Source organism: Equus przewalskii, chromosome 10 (assembly GCF_037783145.1).
Source record: "Equus przewalskii isolate Varuska chromosome 10, EquPr2, whole genome shotgun sequence".
Lineage (NCBI taxonomy): Eukaryota > Metazoa > Chordata > Mammalia > Perissodactyla > Equidae > Equus > Equus przewalskii.
Genome location: NC_091840.1, coordinates 8,200,086 through 8,221,526, shown reverse-complemented (window position 1 = coordinate 8,221,526; position 21,441 = coordinate 8,200,086). Strand labels below are relative to the sequence as shown.

Below are 21,441 nucleotides of genomic sequence, written 5' to 3'. Positions count from 1 at the left end.
GCAAGGCTGGGCCCGAGAGGATCTGGGGAGCGTCTAAGGCTGCAGGTTTGTGGCCAGGAGACCCGGTCCCCTGCCTGGTGTGTCCGTTAGCAGTTACTAGCAAATGTCACTGGGAACTAACTTGCTTCACCTCTGCGGCTTCTGCTTCCTCCGTGCTCTCATCTGTGACTTGCGGATGACAATAATGACCTGCCTCCAGTGCCTGTCATACAGATGGACCTGGCGATTCCCGCAGGTGCCTGGATGGCGCCCAGCACACGGGAGCGCTGGAAACGGAGGCTCTTGGTGTGAGGGGAGGGCCATGGGGGACACTCGGGGCAGACTGGGGGTGTCAGAGAGGCCGAGGGGCGGCAGGGACTCGCCCTCAGCAGGCACGCCTTCCAGTCAAGTGTTCTCTGCTGGCGAAGGCTGTGCCGAGCCATCTCCTTGCTCCCGGGTCTCCGATGACCGGCTAGGGTGAGGGGACAGCCTGGCTGAGCTGAGGGACGGAACGCCGGACATCTGCCTTATTAGTGCTCTGGACAGTGGGGTGAACAGGGCCTCAAAGGTCAAGCCAGGAAAGTCACACACAAACCAGAGCCAGGAGGAGTGGCGTCTTCCATGGGGGTTCCTGACGTGCTCGGGGCTGGAAGGAGCATGGGGCTCCCCAGACGGGCAAAGTCAGATCCTGCTGCCCCGGGACGATTTTGATAACAGGCACAAGGAGAACACCCACCGTGACCCATTCTCCCGGAGTCACCTCATTTAGTCCTTCAACCACGCTGTGCCATTGGCATCACATTACAGATGTGAAAACTGAGGCCCCGGGACCATGTGACTCACTGGGCCACAGGTCAAATGAGTGGTGGGGTGGTGAGGTGAGCTGCTCCCCTCCTGGGCAGATTCCAGCCGCCCACGAGCTTGGACTGCCCCCTCCAACACAGGGGCCACGAGCCACAGGTGGCTCTGAGCTCTGGAAACGTGGCTGGTGCCCTTTGATTTAATGGGATTTAATTATATCTAATTTACATTTAATTAAAAACAGATCTCCAAATCAGTTATTAGAACACTTTTTTAAGTATGTGTGGAACAATTTGGGCCTGGGACTCTACCTTCTCAGCTGTAAATTTTATGAAATCTAAATACAGATCACATATTTCAGATAAAAAGTTAGCATCCAAATTGAGAGGCACCGTAAGGGGAAAATACACATGGATTTCGAAGACTTGGTACAAAAAAAAAATAATGTAAAGTGTTTCATTAGTATCTTTCTATTTTGAGTGTATGTTAAAATGGCAATATTTTGGCTATGTTAGGTTAAATAAAATATATCAATAAAATTAATTTCACCTGTTTCTTTTTCCTTTTTTAAAAATGGGGCTACTAGCAAATTTCAAATTACTTATGCGGCTCCCAGTATATTTCGATTAGACAGTGCAACTCTGATCCCTGGGTGTGGGGCCACCACCCAGGTGTGGACTTTTCAAGAGCTGTGACAGTCCGAGTGAGGTCACCAGGGTGATACCCGGGCAGGGGGCAACTCTCAGGGTCACTGGCCTTGCTCTCTCCTTCTCCATTACTGAAGAGCATAGGTGTCTCCCAGGAGGCCGCTAAGAAAAGAGGAGGGAGGAGGGGGGAGGAGCGAGGCTCGGGAGTCAGACAAGGGGAGATGGGGCCGGTGGCAGGTGAAGTGGCAATTGCTCCTGCTGAATCGGCTGGCAGACAGGCAGGCTGGGGGATTTGTGTCATGACAGGCACAGGGTTTTGGAGTGCAGTCGCTCGTGGGAGAAGAAATTAGCTGAAAATCAGCTGATTCTGTTCTCAATCCAGTACAAATCAGCGCGTGAGAGCAGGAGGCGAGGGTGATGGAGTGGCAGAAACAGGCAGCCGAGGGGGACCGGGGCAGACGTGGGGGTCGGGGGCCCTGCCTGCCACCCCTGGCCGGTCAGGGTTGGGGGGATTGACATGGAGCAGAGAATGAATGGACCCCACAGTGGGCCGGGAGAGAAGCTGATTTACTCCCATGAGCAAGTTAGGTGCTGGGGTAGGAGTACAGAGTGGGAGGCTCCAAACTCTGCTCTCAGGGTAAACTGAGTCACTCAGGAAGATGTCTGGCCTTGACTCGGACCGTGAACATGGCCTGTTACCAAATGACTGGATTCCATTAGACTCCAGGTAGTCTGATCAGTGAAAACTACGTGGGGAGAAGCATCTCCCTTCAATGATTAAACTTCTTTTCCTACAGAAATCGCAGCCCCAGGCAATGGGCTGGACCCCAGGCTGCCGAGACTACACTGAGACCCTGGCCCAGGTCAATGTCAGAGGTTATACGTTTACCCGTGATAGGTCAGTATCCAATATGGAACGCTCCTCCCTGTACCCAGGTCTCTCTCTCGGCAGACTGGAGCCTGGGGTGGGGAGGGAGAGAACTCTGCAGAAATGAGAAACTGTTCTGCTGGTGCTCATAGGAATGGGCATGGTAGGGGCTGAGGAATGTTCTGGGCCCTTCGGGCAACGTCAGACAGAGGCTGGGACCGGAGGAAGGAGACAGGAAGGTTCTGTGCTGACCTGAATCCTCATTTGCTGCCGGTGGGTGCGTCCCAACTCGACCATGGATGATAAATGAGACTTGCTTTTGGAGCAGGAGTTGTACAGATGTGGAGGGATGTGAACATCTGGCTCCCCCAGCTTGTGTGGTTGCTCGGCTGCTGCGGGAGGCTCTGGCCTCATCTCACGTGCTCCGTGATTCCCAGCCTGCGCCTGCTGCCGGAACCACCCCACCCACCCGCTCTATCCCAGGGATGGAGCACGGAGGGAGGGGCCGGCCTGGCCAGGAGAACCAGGCAGGGTGGGCATCCCCAGCGTTTCCATCATGGCTCAGAAACCTGCCTTCAGTCTCGGGGGGACAAATACCTCTTTGCCGTAGGAAACCCAAGGAGTCACCCTTTAAATTTGCTACCTTCTGCCACTGGGAGGGCTTTGCCTCTCTCTTGCAGGGCACGGGGTGGTCTCAGGGGATGGGCAGAGGGGCACGTTTAGGTGGGCGCCTGGGCAGAGAGCCGTGTGCCCATCAGAAAGGACGTCCTGGCTCTGAGTGGAAGCAGCGCTTTTTATATGCCAGCTGAGCAGAGGCAGTTGGTGTGTTTCTTTAAAAACTTCCCATCTCCTGGCATACTCTCCCTTCAGCACTTGAGCCCGAGGGGCAGCTGTAACCCACACAGGCACACGCTCTCTCCTACATCCACGCTCTCCCCAGGTCTCCGGTGGCCCCGCTAACAACCAGGCTGGCATCCCCTCTCCTGATGCAGAATCTCAGACTTGCCTCTGCCCTCACACTCACCCCAGCTGCGTCTCCTCCTCTTCAGGAGGTCTCCTCCCCCGCCTCCCCCTCCACCGCCATTCCATCTTCCCAGTGACCCCCTGGAGCCCCATTCCCAAGATTTAATGATGCGCTCCGCACTCGGTCCCAGGCCCTGCCGCTTACTTACTCTCCACCGCGAGCGTGATGGGCTGGCTGGTCTTGTTGTCCCCATTCTTGTCATTAACAGCCTGCACGTAGTAGCGGCCTGCGTCGGGAGCCACCGTTGACAGGATGACAAGGGTGTTCTCCAGGGTGATGGCTCTGGGAAGAGGAAAAGGACTCCTCTGACAGGGGCCTCAGGGGCTCTGAGCATCCAGCGATGGGTGCAACAGGGACCTGAAGCATGTGGCTGGACCAGACCTCCCCCCGCAGCCGCCTCTCGGAGCCCCTCCTCCAGCACACTCCCAAAACCATTTACTGCCTAAACTCCAGCCATGTGCAGTTTGTAGAGAATCCAGCACACTGCCAGCACTGGGGGTCAGACCCAAATACAGCACATGCCCAGAGCGCTGAGACCACTGTCCGTGTGAAGCTTCCTGCCCCCACCCCAAGCCTGCACTAGGGGTCTGAGCTCCTGCGGGATTCTGCCCTTTTCCCTGTCATAGCATCAACGGCTGTGTGTGGTTATCTCTGCATCAGCAGCATCCAGACACTGAAAAAATGTCTTGGAATGAATGAATGAATGAATGAGTGAATGATGAGTGATGATAATGAATTTAGAAATGAGCAGGACCATTCCAGAACCAGTGCCTTCACCTAATCCTAAATTTGTTTAGGTTGATTCAAAGGCCACAGGTTGACGGAACACAGACTCCTGGGGTCACATCTCCCTCCAACCCCTTCTTAGGGTATCAATTTCCATCTCCCTGAAGCCAGTCAACAAAAGTGGCATTGTCTGGGCTGACTGAGAGGAGGAAAAGAGGCTGGCCGGGCAGTGGGGGTGCAGACAGGGGCTGTTTACTTCTAAACTGGCTCCCTCTGCTGAGATCCCCTCATGGAGCCCCCAGCACCCAGGTGTGCAGGCAGAGAAGAGGGGCTGGTCCAGGGGGGCAGCCGGGGACCTAACTCGATGTGGGTGAAACAGAGCCGGGAGCGCTGCCTGGGCCACTCTGCCCGGCTCCTCCCTTCACCCGTTCTCCCAGTGACAAGCAAAACCATTAGTTTGTCAAGTCTATCTCCGGATTTTAATGTGATGTGCCCGAGACAGCTGTTCAACATCCTTAATGTTAGTTTAACAAGGACAAATCCAGTTGAATTCTTTTCAAATTTTCCCATTAGGTGAATGTTACAGAGTTTTAAACACGCTCTCAAATAAACATCCCCACTAACGCCTCTCCCAGCCAGGGTATGCTGCGGTCCCCTCTCTCTTGGTTTTGGGGGTTCATGTGTTGAGTCTCACACCGTCAGTGGAGCTCCGAGATGTCGGAAGGCAAAGACCTCCTGCCCCAACTCTTGGGTACCCTAAGATGGCCTTTTTCTTTTTGAAGACCTCTTTTAACTACCAGTTAGTGGGGTGATGGGAGGTGCAACAGAGCCAAGCTAAAATATTTTAAAAGTGGCAAAACTGGGACAAGGATGGTGACCATTTCCCCACGTGAGTGTCTCCTGCAGGGACCCTTGCCCTTGAGTGTAGCTTGCAGGGGTGGGCGAGGGTTGGGGGCAGGGAGGCTGGGCTCTGGGCGGGGCAGGGGGTGAGCTCTGGGATGGAGCTCCGCCCCAGCCTCTAAGGAGCATGTCACCTCCTCCTTGCCAGGCCTCAGTTTCCTCCTCTGTGCAAGGGGCAGAAGCAGATGCTTGCGAGGGTTCCTTCCAGCTCGGAGCGTGGGAGAGTCTGATTCCTGTCGCTCCTTCTGTTCTTTCCCCACCGGGGCCTGAGGCTGTCCCCCTCCCTCTCACACGGCCCTCACCTGGCACATGGGCCAACGTCACGGCCAATCTGATGCTCAGCACTGCACTTGGACCACGCGGTTCCCGCTTCCCCAGCCACTCCCGTTGCCAGGGCATCATGTGAGCAGGTTGAAGGAAGCCTTCGATGGGTGGGTGCGCTGGGCAGGGCCTGGTCCCACTCTCCGGCTCACCTGCATCGCATGAGCCCCCTCGTGGCCTCCAGAGAAGGCGGCTCCCACCTCCAGTTCCTTCTCTCCTAGAGCAGGAAGACTCTCCCCAGCCCCGTCCTCTCCTTTAGCTATATCTCGTCTATATTATGGTAGAGACTTCCAGGTCAGGGGTTCTCAACCAGGGCTGGCTATGCCCTCCAGGGGACATTTGGCAATGTCTGGGCAACCTTTGGCTGTCACAGTTGTGGGGGTGCTAAAAGCAACTGGTGGCAGAGGCCAGGGATGCTGCTGAGCATCCTCCGTGCATGGGACAGCCCGCACAGTGAATGAGGCCCTGAATGTTGACGGGGCCACGACGGAGAGATCCTGTCCTAGGTGGGATGGCGTGTCGAGGTGGCAGAGATGGTCAGTGTCCACCTCAGTTTCGGGAGCCCCTTCCACGGAGTACAGACGGTCCCTGACTTACGATGATTCGACTTGTAATTTTTTGACTTTACGATAGTGCTAAAGCGATAAGCATTCAGTAGAAACTGTGCTTCAAAGTTTGAATTTTGATCTTTTCTCAGGCTGGTGATATGCAGGTTTACCAGGACGTAAGCCCGTCGTAAGCTGAGGAAGATCTGTACCGTAGTTGTTGAGAAGTTGGAGGCCGCCCTTCCCAGCCCCCTTGTATCCAGATGGGGCAGTGCGGCTGAGCCGGGGGATACGGAGGAAGGGATGTGCCCCACTGCTAGGCTGAGACCACAAGAACCCCTGCACGATGCCCACGTTCTTGCCCCGCCCCCCCCCCCCCGCCCCCGTCAGTGCAGGGCAACGTGGAAGCCCAGTGCTGGTGACGGCAGAGCTCCCACAGCCAGGGTCCCTGAATGACTGTGGAGGAGAGGCCCCCTCCCACCCCTCGCCCATGGGGGGACTTTGAGCAAGAAATGCACTTCTATGTGCTGAGTCCTGGGATTTGGGGGTCTGTCTGTTACTGCAGCTGGCACTGCCTCGACTAGCACGAGAGGACAGTACTCTGCACCGGGGCCCACAGGGCCTGGGTTCGAGTCCCGAGCGTGGAGTGGAACAGGGGCAGAGGGATTGCAAAGTGCTGATGGCCTTATGACCCGTCCTCCCTCTGCCCTCAGCAGGTGGCTGAGGTCCCTAGGCTTACAGCCTTCGGCAGGATGACCATCCCCTTGATAGATGGTTCTGGAACAGGGCCGTACCTCACTTCCAAAGTGCACAAAGCTGTTCCTGGCACCCAGGAGGCTTCCAGCCTGCTGCCCCCAGATACACCTCCACGGAAAGAAGCTGGCAGGAGAATTCTTGAGGGGCGTGGACATCAGGGCTCAGGTGAGGGCTGGGTTATATTGTTCAGCCATAATTCTCTGGTTTCAATTTACTAGGTCTTTCCTGCCTCTCTGACTGGCCCAGCTCCCATCCCACCTTCCGGCCACAATCCTATTAAGCCAGCCCTTTTTTCTCGACTCCTTGGGGGCACAATTGATAATTTAATTAAGAATAAAATAAACCGTCTGAGAACCTGCCCAAAGCCCCCAGCATGTGTCATGGTTAAGAATCTTGTCTCCTTTTCAACAATAAGCACCAGGGAATGGGCGAGGCATTGTAATCGTCATCGCTGCCCCAGCAGGGAGAGCGGCCCTCTGTAGATAGTGCACACTGTCAGCGCCCCGCGCACCCCTCCGGCTGATACCGCTCATCAGATATGTATCTCTGGCAAACAGACACCAGAGAATTTGCTTCCAGGGGCCTTTCCTCTCATTATGAATATTAATTCACTGCAATTGCTGGACAAAATCACCATGGTGCTCTAGTCCGTGTTTGGTAAGAGTGATGGAGAGGGCAGGAAGCAGTGGGTGTGACCGTGAAGGTGTGCATGTGTGCATGCCAAGACTGCTCTGTCCTGGTGCCAGAGGCTGCTGGGAATAAAAAGAGGGAGGCGGAGATCAGGAATGAAAAAAGGAGGTAGAGAGGCGTTAGGAAAGGGATGATGGAAGTGAGGTTGGAGAAAGGTTTCATCTACTGCAGCAAACATAGTGGATAAAGGCCTACATGCCCCGTTGGCACAGCCACGGGAGACATCGCCAATCTATCATGGCCCTCTTTCCACTGAGTCTGGGTGAAGCTTCAGAATCCTTCTCAACACAGTATTCCAGGTAGCGACTATCAACTGATTGGCTTGCAGGATGCCATCATTGATACACCTAGGACATGTGAGATAATCTTGGAAAAAGGAGTTAGGAAGGGGTGAGGACTCATCTACCTGTCTCAGCACCCGTGTGGCAGAGCATTCCCTTTCTATAATTAACCTCAGAATCAGTGTTAACTTTCACCATGCTCTGCCGGTTTTATTGAAGCTTGTTTAGGCCTCAGGGGAGCATGCTCTGACTCACACAGCATGGTCCACCCACTGACCTGGGGTTCTGCCCTGACTCTTCACCCACTCTGTAGCCACACTCTGTGCCATGTGACTCTGCAGGTCCTCTCGCTCAACAGGCAGAGGCAATTTCCTCGCTTCTTGATTCTGAGCTCTACCATGTGACTTTCTTAAGCCAACAGGATGTCAGCAGAGGCTTCAAAAATCTGTTTCTGCTTCTTCTCCTGCTCCCCTGCAATTGCCAGGAGAAGATGCTAGGGCTAGCTGGCTGGAGGACGAGATGTGTGGAGTAGAGGTGAGTCACCCAGAAAATCTGATAGGGCAATAGCCAGACAACCCCAGACAAGTGAGCGCCCAGCCAAGATCACCAACCTGCCGATCCATATGGCAAATATATGCTCACTGTTTCAGGTCCCTGGGACCACTTTTTATGTGACATTATTGTGTCTGTAGATAACGGATACATTCTAGAAAAGTGGTTCTCAATTGTGACTGCATGTCAGAATCACCGGGGAGTTTTTAAAAATTCTGATGCTGGCTGGCCAGTGCCTCCTCTGAGAGCGAAGCAGGAAGCAGTGTCATGGCATCAAGGTGGCATGGCTCTCGAAAATGACAGGGTGGCAGCTCTGCCCAGGGCAGCCCAGGGCAGTGATAGCTGGGCTGGGGAGTGAGTTCTCCCTTCCCCAGCTCTCAGACCCATGAATCAAAGTTTCCCTGAATTGCACTGGACCTCACATCTGGGGACCCTGTCCCCTGTCCCTGTGCTGCATGTTGGATCTGGTTAAGACATCTCTGAACCGCCAAACAGATATCTCAAGGAGGACATAGATTAGAGCATGGGTCCTAAAACCTCAAAAATGTTTGAGAATCCCCTCTTTTCTCTGTCTCTTTCTAACCTACAGAGAGTTATGGTTGCCAGATTAAGCAAAGAAAAATATAAGATACTCAGTTCAAGTTGAGATAGAGAATAAAATTTTAATATAAGTGTGCCCATGCAGCATTTGGAACACACTTATACTAAAAAATTATTTGTGAGAGAGTAATGTCAGCATCATGGGAGAGTGAGCTCTTCCCTTAGTATCTCGCCCCTAAGGTATAATGAAAAGGACATGCATAAACCAACAGAAACATTCACACACACAGTAGAGTCTGAGAGATCTGTGCAGATGTGCATCTGAAGGTGGGAGTGCTGGACCCTCCTGGGAGGCAGTGGCCTAGGGCACAGGACCTTGCGTGGCAGCTGGTGTGCAACTCTGAGAGGGGGAAGGGGAAAGGCAGCCCTCTGCAGGAATGCCTTCATTCTCAGAGTTGCCTCCTGGCCTGTGGGAACGCTCCACACTGAGGTGGCTAAGCAATCAGGGGGGTGTCCCCACCAAGCTGAGCATCCTAGGTGGGCAGATGGCGAGTGCAGAGTGGGAGCCCATGGGACCACACATGTGAGAGAGAGAGCAACCCTCCTTCAATCCTGCCTGGCACACCAGCTCAGCCAGCTGGTCAGAGTGTGGGACCCCCACCAGAGCACCTATGTGCCTACATGTGAGGAGTGACAGTGACCAGCAGGTAAGCGCAGACAGGCCCTGTCAGCACAGCTTTCAACGGTCAGGCACATCTGCCAGTGTTCATGGCAGGCTCAGAAAACACAGCTCCTGCCCCTTCAAGTGGTAGCAGGTAGAATCTGTGACCTGATACTACCACTATGCGAGGGCAAAAGTCCACCCCATCAAATAGCATGAAGAAGTATACTAACACTCCAGACCAGAAGGAAAATGACAAGTACCCATAAATCAATCCTGAAGTCACAGAAATTTAACTTAAATTTACAACTTAAATGACAGAGAATTCAAAATAGTTATCATAAAGAAACTCAATGAGTTACAAGAAAACTCAGAAAGATAGTTCAAAGAAATCAGGAACAAAACTAATGAACAGAGGGCATTCTTCACAAAACAGATTGAAACTATGAAAAAAAACAATCAGAAATGCTGGAGATGAAAAACACAGTGAATGAGATACAGGAAAATCTGGAATCCTTAAAAAACAGAGCTGATATTATGGAGGACGGAATTAGTAATTTAGAGGACAAAGATATAGAAATGCTTCAGGTGGAAGAGGAGAGAGAACTAAGACTAAAAACAAATAAAGAAATTCTCCAAGAAATATCCAACTCAATTAGAAAATGCAACATAAGGATTATAGGTATTCAAGAGGGAGAAGAGGGGGAGAAAGAAGCAGAGAGCTTGTTCAAAGAAATAATAGCTGAGAACTTCCAAAACTTGAGGAAGGAGCTGGAATTACATGTAAATGAAGCTAATAGAACTCCTAATTGCATCAGTGTAAAAAGACCTTCTCCAAGGCATATATTAGTACAGCTGGCAAAAGTCAATGACAAAGAAAAAATATTAAGGGCAGCAAGGCAGGAGAAAATAACTTACAAGGAACCCCTATCAGGCTTTCAGTGGATTTCTCAGCAAAAACTTTACAGGCTAGAAGAGAGTGGAATGATATATTCAAACATCTGAAAGACAAAAACTTTCAGCCAAGAATACTCTATCCAGCGAAATTATCCTTCAGATATGATGGAGAAATAAAGACTTTCCCAGATTAAAAAAAGCTGAGGGAGATCATCACCATAAGAACCACACCCCCACACAAGAAATAAGCAAAAAGGCCCTCAGACCTTAAAAAAAAAAGAAAGGATTTACAAAGCCTTGAGCAAGGGGATAAATAGACAGACAAAATCAGGAAATTGCAGCTCTCTATCAGAACAGGTTAGCAAACATTTAATTATAACATTAAAGATAAAGGGAAGGAAAGCATCAAAAATAACTATAATCACTTCATTTTAATCACAAACTCACAATACAAAATGGAATAAGTTGTAACAAGAACTTAGATGGGGAAGAGGAGAGGGATGGAACCAGCTTAGTCTAAGGAAATAAGAGGCCATCAGAAAACAGACTATCTCATCTATGAGATCTTTTATCCAAACCTCATGGTAACCACTAAGCAAAAAATCAGAACAGAGACACAAATGATAAATAAAGAGAAAACTGAGAAAATCATCACAGAGAATAACTAAAATAAATTGGCAGTCAGAAATACATGTGACAAGAAAGAAGGAAAATACAGAACAACTGGAAAACAAGTGATAAAATGGCAGTATGAAGCCCTCATATATCAATAATCACATTAAATGTAAATGCATTGAATTCTCCAATCAAAAGACACAGAGTGGCAGGATGGATTAAAAAACAAGACCCAAAAATATGCTGCCTCCAGGAAACACATCTCAGGTCTAAAGACAAATACAGGCTCGGAGTGAAGGGATGGAAGACAATATTCCAAGCTAATGGCAAACAAAAGAAAGCAGGTGTTGCTATATTTATATAACACAAAGTAGACTTCAAGACAAAAAAGGCAGTGAAAGACAAAGAGGGATAGTATTTAATGACAAAAGAAAGACTCCACCAAGAGGATATAACACTTACAAATACATATGCATCTAACACAGGAGCACAAAAATACATAAAACAATTATAAACAGACCTAAAAGGGGAATTTTAACAGCAACACAATAATAGTAGGGCACCTTAACACCCCACTTACATTAATGGATAGGTCATCCAGATAGAAAACCAACAAAGAAATAGTGGAATTAAAAAACTAGACCAGATGGATTTGATAGATAGATATAGAACTCTCCATCCAAATACATCAGAATATACATTCTTCTCAAGTGCACATGGAACATTCTCAAAGATAGACCATATGCTGGGAAACAAGGCAAGCTTCAATAAATTTAAAAAGATTGAAATCATATCAAGCATCTTTTCTGACCATAATGCTATGAAACTAGATATCAACTACAAGAAAAAAGCTGGGAAAGTCACAAATATGTGGAGCCTAAACAACATGCTACTGAACAACCAATGGATCAATGAAAAAAATTAAAGGAGAAATCAAAAAACACCTGGAGAGAAATGAAAATGAAAATACACCATGCCAACTCATATGTGATGCAGCAAAAGTGGTCCTAAGAGGGAAATTCATAGCAATACAGGCCCACCTTAACAAATAAGAAAAATCTCAAATAAGTAATCTTAAACTATATCTAATAGACCTAGAAAAAGAAGAACAAAGGCCAAAGGAACAGAAGGAGGGAAATAGTAATTAGAGTAGAAATAAATGGAATAGAAACAAACAAACAAACAAAACAGTAGAAAGGATCAATGAAACTAAGAGCTGGTTCTTTGAGAAGATAAACAAAACTGACCAATCCTTAGCCAGACTCACTAAGAAAAAAAGAGAGAAGGCTCAAATAAAAAAAATTAGGAAGGAAAGAGGAGAAATTACAATGGATGCCTCCAAAATACAAAGGATTATAAGAGCATACTATGAAAAACTATACGCCAATAATTGGACAATCTAGAAGAAGTGGATAAACATTTAGACTCATACAACCTCCAAAAACTGAATCAAGAAGAAACAGAGAATCTGAATAGACCAATCACAAGTAAAGAGATTGAAACGGTAATCAAAAACTCACAAAAAACAGAAGTCCAGGATCAGATGGCTTCTCTGGAGAATTCTACCAAACATTCAAAGAAGATTTAATGCCCATCTTCTCAAACTATTCCAACAAATTGAAGAAGATGGAACACTTCCTAACTCATTCTATGAGGCCAACATCACCCTGATCCCAAAGCCAGATAAAGACAATACAAAGAAGGAAAATTACAGGCCAATATCTCTGATGAACATAGATACAAAAATCCTCAACAAAATATTGGCAAACTGAATACAGCAATACATTAAAAGGATCATACATCATGATCGAGTGGGATTTATACCAGGGACACAGGGATGGTTCAACATCTGCAAATCAATCAATGTGATACACTACATTAACAAAGGGAGGAATAAAAACTACATGATCATCTCAATAGATGCAAAGAAAATGCAAAGAAAGCATTTGATAACATCCAACATCTGTGTATGATCAAATTCTCAAGAAAATGGGTATAGAATGAAAGCACCTCAACATGATAAAGGCCACATATGACAAACTCACAGCCAACATCATACTCAATGGGGAAAAACTGAAAGCCATCCCTCAGAGAACAGGAACACGACAAGCGTGCCCACTCTCATCACTCTTATACAACATAGTATTGGAGGTTTTGGCCAGAGCAATTAGGCAGGAAAAAGAAATAAAAGGAATCCAAATAGGCAATGAAGAAGTGAAACGCTCACTGTTTGCAGATGACATGATTTTATATACAGAAAACCCTAAAGAATCCATCAGAAAACTATTAGAAATAATAAAAAACTATGGCAAAGTTGCAGGGTAAAAAAATCAACTTACAAAAATCAGTTGCATTTCTTTTTTTTTTTTTAAAGATTATATTTTTCCTTTTTCTCCCAAAGCCCCCTGGTACATAGTTGCGTATTTTTAGTTGTGGGTCCTTCTAGTTGTGGCATGTGGGACGCTGCCCCAGCATGGCCTGATGAGCGGTGCCATGTCTGTGCCCAGGATTTGAACCAGCAAACCCCTGGGACACCAAAGCAGAGCACACGAACTTAACCACTCAGCCACGGGGCTGGACCCTCAGTTGCAATTCTATACTCTAATAACGAACTAACAGAAAGAGAACTCAAGAATACAATCCCATTTACAATAGCAACATAAAAAATAAAACATCTAGAAATAAATTTAGCCAAGGAGGTGAAACACTTATACAATGATGACATAAAGAAATAGAAAGACATTCCATGCACATAGATTGGAAGAATAAACATAGTTAAAACGTCCATACTACCTAAAGCAATCTACAGATTCAATGCAATCTCAATCAGAATCCCACAGACATTCTTCATGGAAATAGAACAAAGAATCCTAAAATTCATACAGGGCAACAAAAGACCTCGAATAGCTAAAGCAATCCTGAGAAAAAAGAACAAAGCTGGAGGCATCGCAAACCCTGACTTCAAAATGACTACAAAGCCATAGTGATCAAAACAGCATGGTACTGCCACAAAAACAGACACACAGATCAGTGGAACAGAATTGAAAGCCCAGAAACAAAACCACACATCTATGGACAGCTAGTCTTCGACAAGGGAGCCAAGACAATGGAGAATGGCAAGTCTCTTCAATAAACAGTGTTGGGGCCAGTCCCATGGCTGAGTGGTTAAGGTTGCACCCTCTGCTTTGGTGGACTGGGTTTTTACTGGTTCGGATCCTGGGCGTGGACCTAGCAGCGCTCATCAAGCCATGCTGAGGTGACGTCCCACGTAGCAGAGCCAGAAGGACCTACGACTAGAATATACAGCTATGTACCGGGGGACTTTGGGGAGGAGAAGAAAAAAAAATAAGATTGGCAACAGATCTTAGGTCAGGTGCCAATCTTTAAATTAAATAAATAAGTAAATAAATAGCATTGGGAAAACAGGACAGCCACATGCAAAAGAATGAAAGTAGACCATTATCTTTGGCCATACACAAGAATTAACTCAAAATGGATTAAAGATTTGAAGGTAAGATGTGAAACCATAAAACTCCTAGAAGAAAATATAGGCAGAAAAATTGGTCTCAGAAGGATCTTTTCAAATGCTCTGTCTACTTGGGCAAGGGAAACAAAAGGAAAAATAAACAAATGAGACTTTGTCAGACTAAAGAGCTTCTGCAAGGCAAAGGAAACCAGGAACAAAATGAAAAGACAACCCACCAACTTGGAGAAAATATTGGTAAATCATATCAGAGACATGTCAGAGACAAGGACTTAATCTCCAAAATATATAAAGAACTCATACAACTCAACAACAAAAAAACAAATAACCTAATCAAAAAATGGGCAGAAGATATGAACAGACGTTTGTCCAAAGAAGATATACAGATGGCCAACAAGCACGTGAAAAGATGTTCAACATCACTAATAATCAAGGAAATGCAAATCAAAGCTACAATGAGATATCACCTTACTACACCCGTTAGAATGGCTATAATCACCAAGACGAAAAAGAACAAATGTTGGAGAGGGTGTGGAGAAAAGGGAACCCACGTCCTCTGCAGGGGGGAATGCACACTGGTGCAGCCACTATGGAAAACAGTATGGAGATTTCTCAAAAAATTAGAACTGGAAATACCATACAACCCAGCTATCCCACTACTGGGTATTTATCCAAAGAACCTGAAATCAACTATTCAAAGAGACTTATGCACCCCTATGTTCACTGCAGCATTATTCACAATAGCCAAGACGTGGAAGCAACCCAAGTGCCCATGACTGATCAATGGAATACGACTCAGACATTAAAAAAGACAAAATAGTCCCATTTGCAACGACATGGATGGACCTGGAGGGAATTATGTCAAGCAAAATAAGCCAGACTGAGAAAGACAAACAGCAAATGATTTCACCCATATGTGGAAGATAAACAAACACACGGACAAAGAGAACAGATTAGTGGTTAGCAGAGGGGAAGGGGGGTGGAGGGTGGGCACAAAGATAAAGGGGCGCATAGGTATGGTGACTGACAAATAATAACGTACAACTGAAATTTCACAATGTTATAAACTATTATGACCTCAATTAAATAAAAACAAAATTCTGATGCCAGGGTACACTCCATTTCAATGAAATCAGAATATGTGTGTGGGGGCGGTTAGGATCTAAAGATCAAGATATTTTAAATTGTCCCAAATGATTTCACAGGCGGCCAGGCTGAGAATCACAGTACCAGGACCAACAAGTACAATCACTTTATCTCTTTTGTTCCCATATCTCTCACATAATTTTCCCATAAGACAGCATTAAGGACCCTGACTCGGGGAGTCAACAAGCCTGGGAGTGGCCATGTGAGATTTGGCAGAGTAGTTAAACTTTTGAGGGCTTTACTTTACCATCTGTAAAATGGGGATAAAACCAGCCGCCTGACAGTGCTACTGTGAGGGTCACCCGTTCGACAAGTATCTCTTAAGCCTGCGCTCTGGGGATGGTTTCCTCCATGGAAGCCTGCCCGGTTCTGGAGGAGAGGGTGCTCAGCCCAGCTGGAGAACACAGCAGGAGCTCAGTGAACCCACAGCCGCTGTCACTGCCAGGATCTTACCATGCTAGAATTATTGTGTGTCTCTCCCTAGACTTCACGGTCCCCAAAGGCAAGAACTGTCCATCTGAGCTCCCGCTTCCTACAGAGAGCAGGCCGGGCTCCACCCTCAGTTGACTGAGGACAAGAATGGACTTCCCTCTTTTCTGGGAGTCAGAGAGAGGCAGAGTGCCACAGAGGAAAGCCAGCTCCAGACCCTCAGGGGGGATCAGGAGGGCCGGGTGTGTCCCAGGAAGAAATGCTCTGGCCTTCGCCCTCTGTGGAGATATATACACGGTGATGGAGGTGTTGGCTCCATCACGCCTGCCCACAAGCCAGGCTGCCACAGCCAACGCCTTGGGCCACACAGAGGGGTCCTTGTTAACACTGAAAGGGCCGTGTGTTTCTCTCCCTGCTGGGCCTGCCCTCCTCCCCGCAGCCAAAAGACACAGCCTGCATAGCAGCGGCCGCCCAGCCACATGGCACAGCGGAAACACCCGGGGCCGCGCCCTGTAGGGAGAGGCCAGGCCCTCCCACGGCTCCCTGGCGGTGTTCGCCTGGGCCCCGGCCTGTAACCAAGGTGATGACGCCTCTGTCTGTGCCTCTTTGGGTTTTTTAAGTGCTCTGAGAGGCAGAATTATTCTTCAGCTGAGAGTGGAGCCAACGCCCTGGGATTCCCCAGGAAGGAGACTGAGCTGTCCTGGTTCCAAGTCTTGGCACGCACCTTCCCAGAAAGCCCCTTGGAAACTACACTTCATCATCTGCGGGGTCCCCAATCTGGCTACGTCCCAGAAGAGCTGAAAGAGGCTTCTGCAGCGAGTGCTCTCCTCAGCATTTTGCGGGCTTTGGCCCCAAACTTCGTCTGCCCCCGCCTCCCCATTCCCCCCAGAGCAGGGCTCACATGCGGCTGCTGGGCGGGATCTTGCGGCCCTCCCGGAACCAGGTCACCTGTGGCCGGGGGAAGCTGGCGATGCGAGGGGCGCGGATGACGGCTGCCTCTCCGTGGGAGACGCTCTGGTGCTTCTCGCCCTCCTCGAAGCTCCCCATGTCTGCGGAGAGAAGAACGTAAGTGAGACTCCGGGGCCGGAGGTCAGCCGCAGAGGCTGCCCAGCTCCTGGGCTGGGAGCGGCGGCTGCAGAAGGAACACACGGGGCACATAGGATGACCATGCGGAAGGGGGACACCACCCCACCCTCAAACCCTATTGCCATGCTGTACCCTGCTCTGTGCTTTTGGGGTTCATATCCATTTATATCCAGATATCTATGAATCAATTGATTCATCCAACAACCATGAGAGGTAGGTCATTATTTCCTACATTTTACAATGAAAACACTGCTCAAATGGGCTCAGAGAGGTTCATTGACCTGTCCAAGGTCACATGGCTAGTAAGGGTCAGAGCCAGGCTTTGAACTCAGACCTCAGAGTCTGGCCTCAGGCAGAGTTGTCCCTCCTTCCCAGCCCTACAGTTTGGCAGGGGTTGAGATGTGAGGTGAAGGGCACGTCTTGTGGGGGGGGTCTCCCCTGCCCTTGGTGGGAGGGAAGGGTGGGTAGGCTGAAGAGGTGGGGGTCTTACATGCTCTAAACGGGTGTGATATGATTTCCCTCCTGTCTCCGGGTGGCAAGTGTGTGCGGGTACACGTCTGTGTGAACCTAAATACCTATTGCTCTTTCTGAAATGTGCCATCCCCCTTGGCAGGTAAGGAGGGCACACTGATTCCAGCTCTGATGTTCTGTCGCCAGGAGGGGAGCAGAGAGCAGTGGAGATGCAGCAGGAAGACTTCTGGTTGCCCACCTGCCAGCTGGCATCACAGTGGGTCTGATTCTAATGGAAGGGGCTTGGAGACGGGATGTGGGGAGGGGTGTTGGTACAGAGCGGATCACCAAGACTCTTGAGTGTTGATGTATACTTCCTCACTGCTCAAAGTGTGGTCCATGGACCAGCAGCACGGGCACTGCCTGGGTGCTGGTCAGCAATGCAGAGTCTCAGGCCCCACTCCAGATTTGCTGAATCAGAACCTGCATTTTAACAAGACTCCCAGTGAAGTGTGCCCACACACACGTGTGAGAAGCAATGTTTGTCCTCAGACTTGGCTGAGTGTCAGCAAGAATCACATACAGAGTTAAAGAATGCTCATGCCCGGTCTCACCCCCAAACTTCAGATTTCACTGGCTTGGGGTGTGGGTGTGGGCTGCCCGTCAGCATCCCCACGTGCAGTACCGTTCAGACCACCGACACCTTGGTTTCGTTTCCCCGTGGCCCACTCGTTCCCTCCCTGACTGCGGGGGCCATGCCCTCAGCTACTTGGCCTCCTGCTGCCTTGTTATTTCTCAGCCCCTGGAATACCACCTGCCTCTTCTTCCTCTCCTTCACCCAGGAGACCCCAACCTGGCTGCACCTCAGAATCCCCTTTAATATTCCCAGAGGTAAGAACCTTCTGGGGTGGGTGGGACCTAGATGTGGGTATTTCTACACTGCTCAGGTAGGTCCAGTGTGAGCCAAGGTTGAGAACTACTGTTTGGGCTCCCACCTTACACTTTGGTGGCCTCAGAATCCCCTGGGCATGGTAAGCCCACAGACTTGCTCCCATGCTTCCTCTCTCCCGGGGCGCCGACAGGCCCGGCTCCCCGGCGCCTGGGTCTGAGGTCTTGATTCGCTCTCTGGAAGATCCAGCTGCACACCGAAGTTTGAGAACTACTGGCCGGCACTCTCACTTCCCAAAGCCCTCGGCTTCATTCTCTCCTCGCCTGACCTAATGGGTTTGACCTCAATCTCTCTGCAAAGACTGTCCGTCTGCCCTGGCTCTTCCTTGAGCCCTAACACCCAACACCCAACTTCCAACAGAAAACGTTGGGTATTCTTTACTTCCTCTCCATGCCCTCCTTCCTGCATTCTAAGTTCTGCTAATAGCTCCCCCTCCCATACCTGCCCAGAGCACCTAGGACCAAAGCCTTGGAGCCTTTCCTGGTGCTTCCCGTCCGGGTTCCCACAAAGCCCTTCGGCTCTTCCTCTGGAATATTGCTCTCAATTCCCAAGGCCCCTCTGTTCCCTTAGGTCCCACCAATAAGCTAGCCCATCACTCCAGCTGCATCGACTCCTTCCCCACATGGTCTCCTACATGGGATCCCCTCCCATCCATCTTCTGCACTCTCCTGATTAGTTTTTCTGACCATATCACCGACTTGCTCAGAACCTTTAGGACCTCCTTATTGCCCCAGGAAAGTTTAAATCCCTTTACCTGGATTCAAGGTCCCCCCCCGTCAGACCCCAACCAACCCTGGCTGTCTGAATGCCCGCACCAGGTCATGTGCCTCTCCCGTCATGCTGAGTTACATCCTTCTTCTCCCCTCAGGCCTCTGCCTGGAATGCCACCAGAACAAGCCATCATTTCCCAAGGCTCCACGGTTCAACAGCATCCCAGAGGGATCTGGCCAATTAAATATCTCAAGAAATAAAATGAGCTGTTGGCATCTTTGTCCTCAGTTTGACAGGCAGTGAATGTAATGGTAGGGGCCACTGAGAGCTGAGTTCAAATCCTACTGCTGTTACTTATAGGTATGACCTTGGGCAAAATTTTGGCCTTGCTGAGCTTGAATTCCCTCTTCTGTAAAACACAGTTAAGAAGAGTCCCTTCCTCACAGGTTACAGCCAGGATGACATGACATAATATGTGTGTGTATCAGGCTGCTTCTTTCCAGAGTGGCTGCGTCAATATTTCTCTCCCATCCAACAGGCTCTTCTTACATTATGAGTACCACTGCTCCCACAACAGGTGGGACTAGGTTCCCCCTCCTTGAATCTGGGGATCTGGGGGATTTGTCACTACTCCACCAATAGAATATGCTGGAAGTGACATTACGTGACTTCCAAGGCTATGCCATGAAAAGAATACAGCTTCCACCTGGCTCTCTCTCTCCAAACACTCTTGCTTGGAATCCAGCTCCCATGTCATAAGGAAGCTCCATCTAGCTCACACAGACATGGGCGGCCCACATGGGGAGGAGCTGAGGTCCCCAGATGACAGCCGGCATCAACACTGTAAGCGTGAACGAACATGTGAGCTCTCAGATAGTCTCTGCCCCCAGCCTTTGGGTCTTCCTGCTGAGCCCTCAGTGACCAAAAGCAGAGACAAGCTGTCCCTACCGTGGTCTGTCCAGACTCAAGACTCACAGAAGCCGTGAGCATAATCAATGCCTTCGTACACCGTTACGTTTTGAGGTAATCTGTGATGCAGACATGGAAACGGGAAGAGTATATCAAAGTGCTGAAAAGCCTACCTACTATTTGTAGTACTAAAGTATTGGAATCCTATACAGCTTTCACAGTTTGATTACCCACCCTCACCCCCAAATAGAATTAAAGAGCAAGAACCTGTTGCATACGGACTGTACGTCAGTTTTCCCTCTAGGGAGATTTCACATTCTTTGTCTCATTCAATCTGCATAATAACACGACAAGCTCAACTTGAATAAATACACATTTTTAAGTTGTTTATTAATTTCTCCTACTTGGCTCTGTTTATAAAAAATTGCATCAATAAATCACGTTGATTTCAGTTCTTACCATGATTTTATACGTTTAAAAAACTCTTCCCAGAACTCTGAAGATATATTTGAACAATTTAAAGCAATTTCATGGTCACAGTGTCTCTTCCTCCTTCCTCTAGTTTTTTTAGCTCCATTTCGTCAGTGAGGAAATTAAAGCTCATGGAGATGGGGGCTTATCCTCCGTTAAGCAGTCAGGGCTGAGCGGGGCCCGCCCTCAAACCCCGCCTCCCTTGGCAAGGCCTCTCCGCCTCTTTCGTGACTCATGCTCTGCATTAAAATTCTCCACGCACATTCTTTATCTCTTTCTACTACATTGTAAGCTTCAAGAGGCCGTTATATTCATGAGAAAATCCCTACAAGACACCTGGCCTCCTCGTGTTCTGCACACAGTAGTTTCTCTCTAAACTCAACCAATGCCATCATGCAATGACTCTTTATTGAGCTCCTACTGTGCGTGAGGTAGGCTCTATGGTGGGGACTGGAGAATGACCTGCTCCTGCCCTTATGGAGCTTATAGTCTGGTCAGGGAGACAGGCATAAGCAAACCAACCCACAGACAAAGATTCAGTGACACTCTGTGACAACTGTTAGGAAGAAGGAACAGGGGTTTCTATGAAAGGCAGGATAAGGGGAACCTACTTTAGACTGGGAGGTGAGCAGAGGCTCCTTTTAAGCAGAGATATAAATAAGGAGTAGATGTTAGCTCTGTGTGTGTGTGAGGGGGAGGGCATGATGGTTCAAAGGGAAGAGAGTATGTGAAGGCTAGGAGGTAGGAGAGAAGGGTAGTTAGACGAAGGAAAAGAATGCCAATAGGGCAGGGTTGTAGGTTTGTTCAGTAGGTGCACGGATGTTTGGATGGATGGACGGATGGACAGATGAATGGATAGTTGGATGAGTGAAGGGAGGGAGGGGTGGAGGGAGGGAGGGATGGAGGGATGGACGATTGTATGCATGTATGGATGGATGTATAGTTGAACGAGTGGAGGGATGAACAGGGGAGAGAGGGAGGGATGGGAGGATGAAGGGAAGGA

The 21,441-nt window shown here is 48.9% G+C and overlaps 1 protein-coding gene and 1 long non-coding RNA gene across 4 annotated transcripts in view; one reads left to right on the top strand and one right to left on the bottom strand.

Moving 5' to 3' along the window:
• Positions 1 to 21,441, bottom strand: part of SDK2 (sidekick cell adhesion molecule 2) — a 273,541-nt gene that overhangs the window by 89,478 nt on the left and 162,622 nt on the right. For 2 of the 3 annotated variants that reach the window (XM_070560092.1, XM_070560093.1), the window contains exons 4-5: positions 16,764 to 16,911; positions 3,468 to 3,601 (exon numbers count right to left, since the gene is read on the bottom strand). In XM_070560092.1, the coding sequence (XP_070416193.1) occupies positions 3,468 to 3,601; positions 16,764 to 16,911 (282 nt within the window). Of the gene's footprint in view, positions 1 to 3,467; positions 3,602 to 8,149; positions 8,212 to 16,763; positions 16,912 to 21,441 lie in introns of those variants that run through there. The other variant, XM_070560094.1, reaches the window with a different exon arrangement.
• On the top strand, positions 16,795 to 20,419 carry LOC139073842 (uncharacterized). The gene is made up of 3 exons (XR_011522922.1): positions 16,795 to 16,927; positions 17,562 to 17,675; positions 19,216 to 20,419. It is a non-coding gene; the product is annotated as an uncharacterized lncRNA (long non-coding RNA).